Source organism: Acomys russatus, chromosome 18, assembly GCF_903995435.1.
Source record: "Acomys russatus chromosome 18, mAcoRus1.1, whole genome shotgun sequence".
In the NCBI taxonomy this organism is placed as follows: domain Eukaryota; kingdom Metazoa; phylum Chordata; class Mammalia; order Rodentia; family Muridae; genus Acomys; species Acomys russatus.
Window position 1 is genome coordinate 2,430,870 of NC_067154.1, and position 12,190 is coordinate 2,443,059.

The 12,190-nt window shown below is 39.3% G+C and overlaps 1 protein-coding gene across 1 annotated transcript in view; it reads right to left on the reverse strand.

Annotated features, from left to right (window-relative positions):
• Setdb2 (SET domain bifurcated histone lysine methyltransferase 2) overlaps nucleotides 1–12,190 on the reverse strand; it is a 38,693-nt gene continuing 26,503 nt past the window's right edge. Inside the window, exons 10-14 of the mRNA XM_051160640.1 lie at nucleotides 11,761–11,860; nucleotides 11,128–11,221; nucleotides 8,493–8,830; nucleotides 5,238–5,326; nucleotides 1–700 (exon numbers count right to left, since the gene is read on the reverse strand). Coding sequence (XP_051016597.1) covers nucleotides 583–700; nucleotides 5,238–5,326; nucleotides 8,493–8,830; nucleotides 11,128–11,221; nucleotides 11,761–11,860 — 739 coding nt within the window. The 3' untranslated portion in view covers nucleotides 1–582. The remainder of the gene's footprint in view (nucleotides 701–5,237; nucleotides 5,327–8,492; nucleotides 8,831–11,127; nucleotides 11,222–11,760; nucleotides 11,861–12,190) is intronic.

Sequence of the window (12,190 nt, forward strand, 5' to 3'; positions counted from 1 at the left end):
AACCCCCTGCTGGAATGGTTAGTGGGACAATGAAGTAATAAACTGCTTGGGAGGGCTGAAGATGTAGCTCTGTGGTAGAGTGAGTGCCTCCATGCAGGAGGCCATGGCTTTAATCCCCAACAAAGAACACTTTCAACTAACGTGCATAAAGCTAGCTCCTGCACAGTCCTCAGACTCCTGCCCCCACTTATAGTTCATAAAGGTCAATACATTTCCAGGAATTTAATATCAAGTTTGTAGGTTAAACATGTAAAATTTGGTCCATGGCGCATAAATTAAAAATAATCACAAAACAACTTGGAAACATACAAATTCTACTGTAATTTTGTCTTAATATATAAAATACAAAAGTTATAAACTATACAGTGGTATGTACATAAAACTATTTACATTCTATCATGTGACATTAAATAACATGTGATACTTGATGCAGATGAGAGTGTCCTTATTCTGTTTCTGACCTAAATTACACAAAAGTAGACATAAAACATGAACGCCCTGAGCCAGGGAAGCAGAATAATTAACCACGATTTCACTGACAGATGGACCTGGTCATTTCGTGAACAGGCATCAGATATGAAGTCATATTAGTTTTTTCCGACACTTATTAAACCCACATTGGCAGAGGATTTCCTTCTCAGGCATGGTCCCAGCTTCATAACCATAATCCCACGTTAGCTCTGTTCTTGCTTTCACATACCTAGAAAGTAGAAATAGAAAGAATCATAAATCATCCTAAATAATTCCACACGAATAAACCTTGAATGTCAACTCTCATATCAACAAATAACCATCCTAGAGTTGATCTATTCTCTCTCCACATCATCCATCATTTAAGATAATCTTTTTTTAAAATTTTATTTATTTATTTATTTTTATTAATTTATTCTTGTTACATCTCAATGGTTATCCCATCCCTTGTATCCTCCCATTCTTCCCTCCCTCCCATTTTTCCTTTATTTCCCTCCCCTATGATTGTTCCTGAGGGGGATTACCTCCCCCTGTATATGCTCATAGGGTATGGGAGAATAGCAAAGTAGAAGGATCCAGAGGGTCCTAGAAACCTACAAGTAGGACATTATGAAAGGCAGATTTGGGCCCAGGGGTCCCGCTCAAACTAAGGCACCAGCCAAGGACAATACAGGCGGTAAACTTTAAACCCTTACCCAGATCTAGCCAATGGTCAGAACGTTCTCCACAGTGGAGTGGAGAGTGGGGTAAGATAATCTTTATTAAGAGCAGTCATTTGACTTTTACTTCAAGTCTCCCAAAATCCTACGTAAGAAGGAACATCCACGAGGAGTGGAGGTTTGTAACCATGAAGGCTGTGGCACACAAGCAAATGGGAGAACTCTGACTTTAAAGAAGATGTAGGGGATGGACTCATTTCTAAGGTGGGATAGCTTTCAGTTGCTGTTTTCACCTCCAGATAGTAATGCTTTGCTTTGGGTGTTTTGGCAATGACTTTGTGAATTGAAGCCATCTGCTATCTTTCCCCTTAATATTTATCTTCTTGTATTTTCCTCCTATATTTTTAAGAACCGGGGAAGACAGTGCACTTCTTATCCAGTGTGGGTTTGCCTGTGGTCATTTCTATTAGCCTAGAGGGAACCTCCAGTAAGTTGCTAAATAAAACCTGCTGTGGGCATGGAGGGCGGCACCCTGGGACTCTTCAGCAGCTGTTTACCTTCCTTCTATGGATGCAGCTGTAAACATGATGCATGCACACAAGACTGTACGACATGGCCCCTGGCTGTCCAGGAAGTGTTCCTTGTGGAAGTACATGGTGAGCTGCGCTGGTGTCCTCAGACCATTCTACCTGGCCATGGTGAGCATGTGAAAAGCCAGGATCTCATAACATTGGCCCTTTTCATGATGGCTGGCACCTGCTCTTTCCTAGAAGTTCAAGTGTAGGTGCCTTATGTATTTGGTGACCAGTGTCCTCAGCAGCCAAAGTCAATCACGTGTCATTCGTCAATCACATGTCATTCGTCTTATACACATATGCTTCCCCAGCGCTCTGACACGCAGTCTAAAGCACTGACTACAGCTCCCTTTGCACTGCTCACCCACTCTTTCTAGCTATGCAGGGGGTCAGAGCCATTGTTTTGTGTGGGTTAGGTGCTCCAACATCCCCAGTCTACAGCCTTTCACTTGAAGAAGTGACATCTAACACATGCCCACCCCTCTGCTTCTTCTTAAGTACAGTTCTTTTAACATTTTCTTACTAATACCTTTAAATAATTTTAAAGATTAGGAAAATCTTATGTCAGACTGGGTGCAAATTTGAAGTAAATAAAAAAAACATTATCTTAAAAGAGGTAAAGTAAATGTCTACATGAGACCTTCAATCCCAATACTTGGATCTCTGTGAGTTACAGGCTACTTGATTAGAAAAGTAATTGGGGTCTGTGCAGAGGGGCTCACAGGTAAGAAAAAACAACAGAGAAAAAGGCTGGGGAAAACAGAGCAGATTATTTGGCTGATAGGAAGGTACAGAAAAACAAGTTAAACTAAAAAGCTAAGTAACTTAGCCAAACACAATGGCACACACTAGTAATCCCAGCATTCGGAGGCTAAGGCAGGAGGACTGAGAGTTCACGGCCCGCGGTGGTGGCGGTGGCAGTGGGACATGCCTTTAGTCCAGAACGTGGGAGGCAGAGGCAGGAGGATCTGAGTTCAAGGACAGCCAAGGTTACACATAGAAACCCTGTCTTGAGCAAAACAACAACAAACCCAGCAACAAGACCAAAAGCGCTGTGGACTGTGTGCACTGAGTTTCAGGACAGCAAAGAGAAAACGGTGAAACCCTGTCACAAAAGACCAAAAAGCTAAATGAATCTGTGCAAATCACTGAAGGCTTTCTCCAAAGCACACAATTAACCACTGTAAAAGAAAATGTACATATTTAGAAGTCAAATTATAAAACTACATATTGAAAAGTTTGTTTACTATATTCTGTCTGGAAGTATGCACCATAAAAATGGTAACTCTGTCAATCAAAACACGAGAATACAGCACTCTCCCTCTTGTCTCCCTAAACAGACTATCTAATCTGATGTCCTCAGCTCCTTAAGAAATTAATTCTAAATGAAAATAAGAAAAGACATCCTGAGTCCTTCATGTTCCAGCCCCAAGTGCTTTGGTTGCTGTTCCTCATCAGAACAGGATGGCTCTCAGGACAGCTTCAAAGAAAGCTTCTGATCCCAATTGGTCCAGCATTTCAGACTGTCCCATACAGGACTTCTATTAAGCCTGGAATTTCTCAACACTTAGAAACCGGACCACAGATGCTATTCCTAGCTTTCTTAATTTCCCCTATTTGTATTTGAGCCCCTATAAAGGTATTATTTGTCCCAAATCAACAGGAAGAAGCCTTAAAAAGAAAATGATGCCCCATTTCCCTTAAGGGGGGGTTGAGTAGGGTTTTGGTTGTTTTCTTGGGATTTGAATGTTTATTTTCATTGGGAGTTGGTTGTAAGTTATTATTGGTAAACAAGGTTATTTTTAATTCATTGGTATAGAATTTTGTATATTGATGTAAAATAAATTCAATTTAAATCATTGGTATAGAATTCAAATTTAAGATTATTCTTTACACATATTAAATATATTTCTACTCTAATAGGAGGTAGTGTACCCACACAACTCAATTATAATGCAAGGTTTACTCCAATACTTTGGAGGTGCTACTGCAGCCTGTTTAGGATAGTTAACTAATACAAGTTAACTGTTAGTTCATCAACTAATGGTCATGTCAATTACTAGTCTATTTTCATCACAAGAATATACACCCTAGGTTTAACAGATATAAGATTCTATAGATAGATAAGGTAAAATAGTTAGATGAAGTCTTCAAAAACCTCAGAGGCCTAGAGAATATGGCAAGATGTTTTTATGATTTTAAGCATCCTTTGACAATAAGACTGGTTAACTCCTGGCAACTTCAGCGAAGATGATGAACATCAAAGAACCTCTGTATGGAGATGGCTTCAAATGTGGCAAACCAGCCACTGGGCAAAATGTCCTTGTTTCTGCCACAGATAGAATTCTGTCTAAAAGTGCACAAGCTTGGATGCAGGCAGAGTCGACGGTCAAACTCTGCCTAACATGTAAGCAAGTCCTCAATAGTTCCTGTTTCCCAAATATGTCTGTCAGATATATTGGGCCAGAAGGCTGAGACAATGCTCCAACATTATAGAGAATTCTGGGTGACTGTCTAGGCAGCGAACTGTCTCTGTCATTTTCTCATTTTGGAAGCTGCTAACTTGCACTTCCTGTTTACACAAATAATTAATTTTATTCCCTTTCAAGTCTCTGATGGGGCTGAAGACCAGATAGTTTTAGTTTTACAATTAAGCTTAGTTGTTTAAGGATTAAGATGTTTTTAGGTCTAGATAGATGTTTTTAGGCTGATAGAGATATGATAGATATTGAGTTATATTTAGAATTTTAGATTCACCAAGATACGAAAAATGTTTTATCCAAGGTTGCCAAATACAAATATATAATTCCTAATTGTTTCATGGTCCTTCTTGCTGTATGTAGTTTATTGTATATATGTGTAATAAAATAATATAAATGCACATGTAAAAGTAAAAATAAATTAAATAAATGTTTCCTTAAGAAAAAAAAGAAAGAAAAGAAAGGAAAAGAAAAAGAAAATAAGAAAAGAAATCCTAGGGCCTGGAGAGATGGCTCAGAGGTTAAGAGCATTGCCTGCTCTTCCAAAGGTACTGAGTTCAATTCCCAGCCACCACATGATGGCTCACAACCATCTTCAATGAAATCTGGTGCCCTCTTCTGGCCTGCAGGTGTTATATGCAGGCAGAAAACTGTATACATAATAAATAAATAAATAAATAAATAAATAAATAAATAAATAGATCTAAAAAAAGAAAAGAAATTCCAACTGTTTTATTTTTTACTGAATAGTTAACAGTTTAGGGTAACTGACTATTTTAGGGTACTAGATGTTTGGGGCTATGTTGCATCTTTTCTTATTGTTTTCTTTTTTTTCCATGACAGGGTCTCTCTGTGTGGCCTTGGCTGTCCTGGACTTGCTTTGTAGACCAGGCTGGCCTCGAACTCACAGAGATCTGCCGACTTCTGCCTCTCTTAGTGCTGGGGTTATAGGCGTGCACCATTGCGCCTGGCTTTTTCATATTTTTTCATATTTACAATCTTAAAAGTCATAGCTATACCATTAAATTGTATAAGCAAAATCAATCACAAACCTGTTGGTGAAGAAGGCCACCAGTGGAAAATTTCTGTTATGTGTTTCTACAAAAACATTCTGTACCCAGAGATTTGGGCAACAACTATGCTGTTTAAAGAAAAAAAATGAAAAAAAGAGGTTAGATACGCAGCATAAAACTTAGTAAGTCTGTGGATATGATCGACTCCTAGATACCTCATTGATTTTGTCTTTTTCAGCTTAAGTATACAATCTACCACAGCACTAAACAGTGTAGTTATCAGCAGGAACCAAATCAGTATAGGCATTCAGACATCTTGCTGATAGAAATACAAAATGGACCCCCCCCCCAATGGGTGTTGTTGTCAGTACTCAATATTATTATAAATATACTTACCTTTTGACTCATCAACACTATATAAAAAAGTATTTTGTATAGAACCATCTGCACAGATAACTATGTGTAAGATTATTAATAAACATTGGTTCTTAAATAGGAAATATTTAGAAATAATCTTAATACGTACCTATTGGTAACTAGTTACAATCAACACAATGGGATTCTAGGCAGCATCAAAGGACAGCATGCTAACAAGTGCCGGGAATAGTGAGATGGCTCAGTGGGTAAAAGCATTTGCCAACAAGCCTGACCACCTGAGTTTGACTCCTGGAACTTACATGGTAAAAAGGGGAGAACCAAGTCTCCAAGCTGTTCCCTACCCTCCACACATGCATGTGGCATGTGTATATCCCCACCCCCCACACAAAACACATAACTAAACGTAAAAAAAAAGGAAAGGAGCAGAAGCTCCTGTGTCATGATACAGAATGAACTTCAGGATACTATAGTTAGCTCAAAAGTGAATATAAGAGCCAGCTCGGTCAGTAATGAACCTGCTATGCAAGCATGCACCTGAGCTCAATCCCCAGACCCATGTGAAAAGTCCAAGTGTGGTGGCCATGCCTGTGACATCAGGACTGGACAGGCACAGACAGGAGGATCCCTGGGCTTCCTGGTCAGACAGCACAGCTGATTAGTGAGCTCCAGGCAAATGGATAACCTTGTTTTAAAAGAACTTGTGAGTCGTACTGAAGGAGCAACACCCACGACTGGCCTCTGGCTCCCAAACACACAGGCACACATGTGCAGGTAGGCTGCCACTCATACGCACTCACAAAATAAATAAGGCATACAAAAAAGAACAAACACATTATTTATTTGCATTTGCAGAGGGGAAAAGGCAGAATAAAGAAGAGCCATAAAATGGGGTCAGGGAAATTGGCTGCACACTTTTCAAGAGAAGGCCTTAACTGGGCAGTGAGCAGTGAGTTCCAGGACAGCCAGGGTCATATGGAAAGGAAACTGTCTCAAAAAACCAATAGTGAGCAAACAGAGAAGGTCTTGAAAACAAGCAAATGTGTTGACAGAGTTTAACACAAAGAATGTATGCAATATAATCCTTATATCCTAACCCAAACTAGAACCTTTGAAAATGCATAAGCAGTCCATTTCTCTCAACACAGCCATGGGACCTCTCTCCAAGGCTTGTAACGTGAGGGGACCCTCCATTCCAGCACTTTTCAGCTGCCCACTGGTGCTAATGCTGAATGTAAAAAGACTATTAGACCCTTGAGGGCAAGATCTGCACCTCTTCATGAATGGATTAAAATTACTTCAGATATAGAAGTAAATGCTCCTGTAGTTTTTTGTCCAATTATAACTGAATCATGATTGTTTTGTGGTTATTGTGTGTGTATATTGCATATTGTTGCAATAATATAAATGTATAGGTGAAAGTTTTTTTTTATTAGACTAAAAAGGGAAATTATGAAGGAAATGTCTTGAGCAGATGTAACAACTGTCAAAAAAGTGCTGTTTAGTCGATCAGCTGGGCAGAAGGACAGGAAGTGGAAGGTGGGATTTTCTGGAGAGGGGGAGGAGCCAGTTTTTGACAGTTGATGGGGAGAGAAGACGGTTGCCAGTTAACAGGAGAAGGAAGAAGAAGCCTCCGAGGACCAGATTGGCAAGTGCTTGGGATATATGTATGTTATGAGGTTTAGAGTAATTTATTTTAGTTTATGAGTAGATTAGAATCAGTTTAGATTCTGCCTGGCATAGTGCTTGCAGCTTTAAAATATATTTCAGACTCTGTGCCAGTTATTGGCTTCCTAGGCTGAACTGATACAATTTATTGTAACACACTGGTTTCCCAATATTGATGTTTATTACCATCGTAAGATCCATAGACACATAAGCCTCTGTAACATCCTTGTATATATCCATCATTTACTTTCAATTCAATTTTTTTTGCAACTTGTACAATTGAATTTGAAATTTTAAGTGAGCTTTTTGCATACATGTGCGTATGAAGGCACACATATGAATGTGTCTGTGGGAGCTGGATGTCAAATGTTAGCTGTCTTGATTGTTCTTTACCTTATTTTTCCCAAAAATAGTTTTTATAAACTCACAAAGTCTCAATGAAATTGGAGCCCCAGAATCTTCCTGTCTTTGCCCCTAGGATTACAAGTGTGTGTCATGATGTATGTTGTGTGTGTGTCTGTATATGATGCACTGTGTATGGTCTTGTGTGCATGTGTGTGCACAGGTGCACATGCCTATGAGTGTGCAGGAGGAGGTCAGAAGAGCATGTTTGGTATGTGCTCTATCAGGCTTCACCCTAATCCTTTGATACAGCATCTCTCACTGACACTGGATCTAGCAAGCCTTCTGTCCACGCCTGCGAGAGTGCTGGGGATACTTACAGGCTTCCATACTGTCACACCGGCTTTTTATGTGGAGGCTGAGATCCAAACTCAGATCCTCGTGCTTGCTTGGCAATCACTTTACTGACTGTGTCATCTTCCCAGCTCTGAAAACTTCTTGATGTATTGACTGTTCCTTGGTTTTATGAGGTTTTGGTTTTTTGCTTTGCTTTTTCTGTTGTAACTTAGGCTGGTCTAAAACTTAGGAAATCCCCCTGCCTCAGCCTGAGAAGTGCTGGGATTACAGGTATGAGCCACCATGCTCAGACATTTCTTAAGTTTCTAAAGCAAACATTTACTGTATGGTAAACACTTCCAAGCAATTTATATTAATTAGCATGAGCTTCAAAAAACCTCAGTTAGTTGTTCCCATATTAGCAGTAGGAATTAAGCGTCGTGAAATAGCATGCACAGATACACATAGGACCGACTCAGGCAGCCTGTTCTGTCTTTAGAATCTATTAATCCTATCTTCCTGATAAATTTTAAGGAAGAGTGCTTAGAAATAGATCTCAACCCTGATACTCACATTGAGGAAACGGCCCACGTTTCCATCTTTTGAAGCATCCAATAGAAACAGACTCTCTTCAGTGAGCTGTAACAGGGAAGAGGGTGGGGTCTTTGTCCTTTCACTTGGCAGCTCTTTACCACACGAGACCTGCTGGCTTTGAGAGGCTGCAGGCTCTTCCTCTTGGGATCTTTTTTCTGGGACTTCAGGCACCTCGTTAGTGTCCTCACTACTCAGTGTGGCTGTGTGCTTCCACCTGCACTCGGGAGTGTTTTCTCTGCTTGTAGTTATATCTATCACATCTGATTCAGTCAGCTGTTCGTCTTCAGAATCCCCAACCTGGTTTGAACTCGAGTCCTCTAGTAGAATTGTTAGGAAGGAAGTGTCAGGACACATACTTGGCTGAGAGAATATAGTGCTAAGGTTAAGTCATCATTAAGGCAGGCATTATTACTTGAATTTTATAAATGAAAACATTGACTCTGGAGGACTAATATAGAGAACTGTGGAAACACACAGACATGCCCAGCTTCCAAATCCTGTTTCTTTTCTGTGGCATTATGCCTTTTAATGAATCTACATGTTGCTTCTTCGTTAATGTATTTAATATCAAATTTTTAAAAAGTGGCTCCATCAACTCTGGAACCTACGTTTAAGTATATTCTAGACATTAGTAACAAAGGAAGTAGCTAAGTCTTTGTACCTTTAACATCTCATGGTACTAAGAAAACTCTGTTAAGAGGTTTTGTTTTTGTTTCTTTCTTCCGGACTCCAGCAAAAGGGCTTGTACACATTAATGTTTGGTGCCTTCACTAAATGACCAGTCAAAAACTGTACTTTTATAAATCAGTGATGAGTCCCTTGGTCAGTTTTTGAATCTGTCAAGGAATTACCCTTTTGTGAACACAGAAATTATGAATACAAGTTAGACAGAATAACTAAATTCATGTACTTAAACGAAACAACAACAACAACAACACCCCAGCCCACTCATGCCCTATAATCTGATGCCCAAAACTTCAGTTAAAGAGATGATCTTGCGCTGGCGCTATGGTACCTGGGAAACAGTACTTGCTGCCAAGCCTGAAGTCCTGAGTTCACTCCCTAGCACCCCATATGGTGGAAGGAAAGAACATATGCCAAGAAGCTGTCCTCTGGCCTTGGCGTGCCATGATACGTGTACCTGAGCATTCTCTCAACTCAAATAAATAGGTAATTTTTGTTTTAAAGGAGGGGCAGTCAAAAATCTTCGAAGGTATTTCTCTCTTTTCTTAAAAAAAAAGAAAAAAAAAAAAAAAAAAAAAAAAAAAGATACTCTCAGAGAAAGCAGGAGCAGAACAATGGTTACCAGAACCTGGAAAGGATATGAGGAAGAGGAGACAGAACAAGGTTGCTGAAGTGCGTGGGTGCAGCTGGATAGGAGGTGTAACTTCTAAAGTCCCCGACGGCATATAAGGTAACTATGTTGGCAATAATTGATAGCGTATGTCCAAATAGCCCATAAGGAAGATTTTAAATGTTCCCAACATAAAGAAATGACAAATCCCTGAGGTAAATGATCATTATACACTGTATACTGCCACACTGTGCTCACAAGTATGTGTAATTCAATTAAAAATACTTTTAGAAAGAAATTATATTTCCTAAAAACAAAGGCTCCTGGTTTAATCATTACTATATGTATGCTGATCCTACAGTATTTGTATTTTAATCAAAGATTTCTGATACTTTCTTCTAGTTATATGATGTTGTTATTTGGACTGTCTGCTACATATACTTAGCAAATGATAAAAACAGTGAAAAAGCCAAAGCTACCATACTTATTATGGCTCATGTGTATTAAAGGGTAAAATAACTATTATGTAACAATGCTCTTTCTTAATTGAACTGTCCCAGCAAGGAGCAGCCATAGCTCCACCAATCTATCCTTTACTACCAGGTGAGGAGCTGGGGTTCAAGAGTAAAGATATGAGATGGTAGAAGAGGCAGCAATGGCTGGCCTGTTCCCCAAAAGAGGACATCTGTCATCCATATCTCTCTACTGAGAGATCCATCAAAATATAAAAGTTCCCAAACGTAGGTCTGCCCAAGTTGGAGGGAGATTTTGTACCCTCACTATCATTATGCTGAAGATCCTACACAGTGGTGTGGGCTGAACTGAATGATGTATCTTTAAGAGTCCAAAAGAAAGATTTGAAGTGTGGCTACTTTTAAAGCCACCAACACCACCTGTGGACCCATTCTGAGCCATCCGTTCTATCCCTCCTGTCATATAGTAGGTCACTGCTGAAACTTCTATAAACTAGGACTGATCAGTAAGACTTAGGTAGTTATATAATCTGTGGTGGCTATGCTGACGTAGAAGGAAAGTAGAAATGTGTAAATCAACGCCTGCAGCTTATAGTCCACTAAAACTTTATTTGTGGACATTCATATTGTAAGTTCATAGAATTTCAAGTGTCATGAAATATTATGCAGTCTGATTTCTTCAGCTATTTAAAAAATATAGAAAGCATTCTTTCACCAGCTATAACACTACTTTCCACATGACAAACCCACCAATTTGCTATGAAGTCTATGGGAAGGAGCTGTAGGTATTAAACAAAAGGGGAAAAAAGGCAGAAGAAGCAGGCTCCCATAAAGAAACAAAGCCTACCGTGAGCTCTCTTGGCTTTGGAGTTCAAGTGTTCTTGAGCGGCTTTAAATCCATACTCATCTCCTGGGGCGGCAGACTCTAAGAAAACAAATCCCTTCAAAGAAAATAAGACAGATAGCTGTACTTCCTCAGTCAGGAAACAGTTGGTCCTCTTCACCAAATATCACTCTTTATATGCCGTAGAGAGTAGGTCAGTTCTGAAAAGGCACAAAGCTGGTATAATAAGGAACCTTGACACAAGTGGAGACAGCACGTGCGCCCCTTTCACACTGTCTATTTCTAGGCATTTTAATAAGCCACAACTACAACAATTGTCAAGATATTATTTGGGCTAACAACATAATAAATCTGTATCTAGGACTTCAATAGTTTGTATGTTCAAAGCAATAAAAATAAAACCTACACAGTATTATGTAACATAAGTACTTTAGTAAAGGCTAGAAAGGGAAGGTAATGGTTGATGTCCTTGGAAAGGCATCATCTCTTCTGCTGGTTTTCAAGATACTGTCTTGCTATGCAGCTCAAGCTGACTTCTGGTCACGACCCTCCTGAACTGGCCTCCCAAGCACTAACACTGCAGATGGGCCACTATGTTCAGCTTTATGTTGTAGTCTTTTTTTTTTTTTTTTTTACCATGTTTTTCTCATTGTAATGAAAAATAGTTGTCTTGCATTTAGGGCTTCTAATGACTGAATGATGATGAGTTCTTGAAATATTTCTATAGTTCATGTCTCTGAAAAGAAAAAAAAAGTTATTATGTATATCACCAAAAGCTCATTTTATTAGACCTTAAATATAGGTAATAATGGGGCTGGAGAGATGGCTCAGTGGTTAAGAGCACTGCCTGCTCTTCCGAAGGACCCAGGTTCAATTCCCAGCACCCACATGGCAACTCACAACTGTCTGTAACTCCAAGATCTGACACCCTCACACCAATGTACATAGATTAAAGTTAAATAAAATATATTAAAAATATATATATATAGGTAATAACACTACTTCATAAACATCCATTATTGTTAGAATTTAATCTAGGGACTGGAGAGATGGCTCAGCAGTTAAG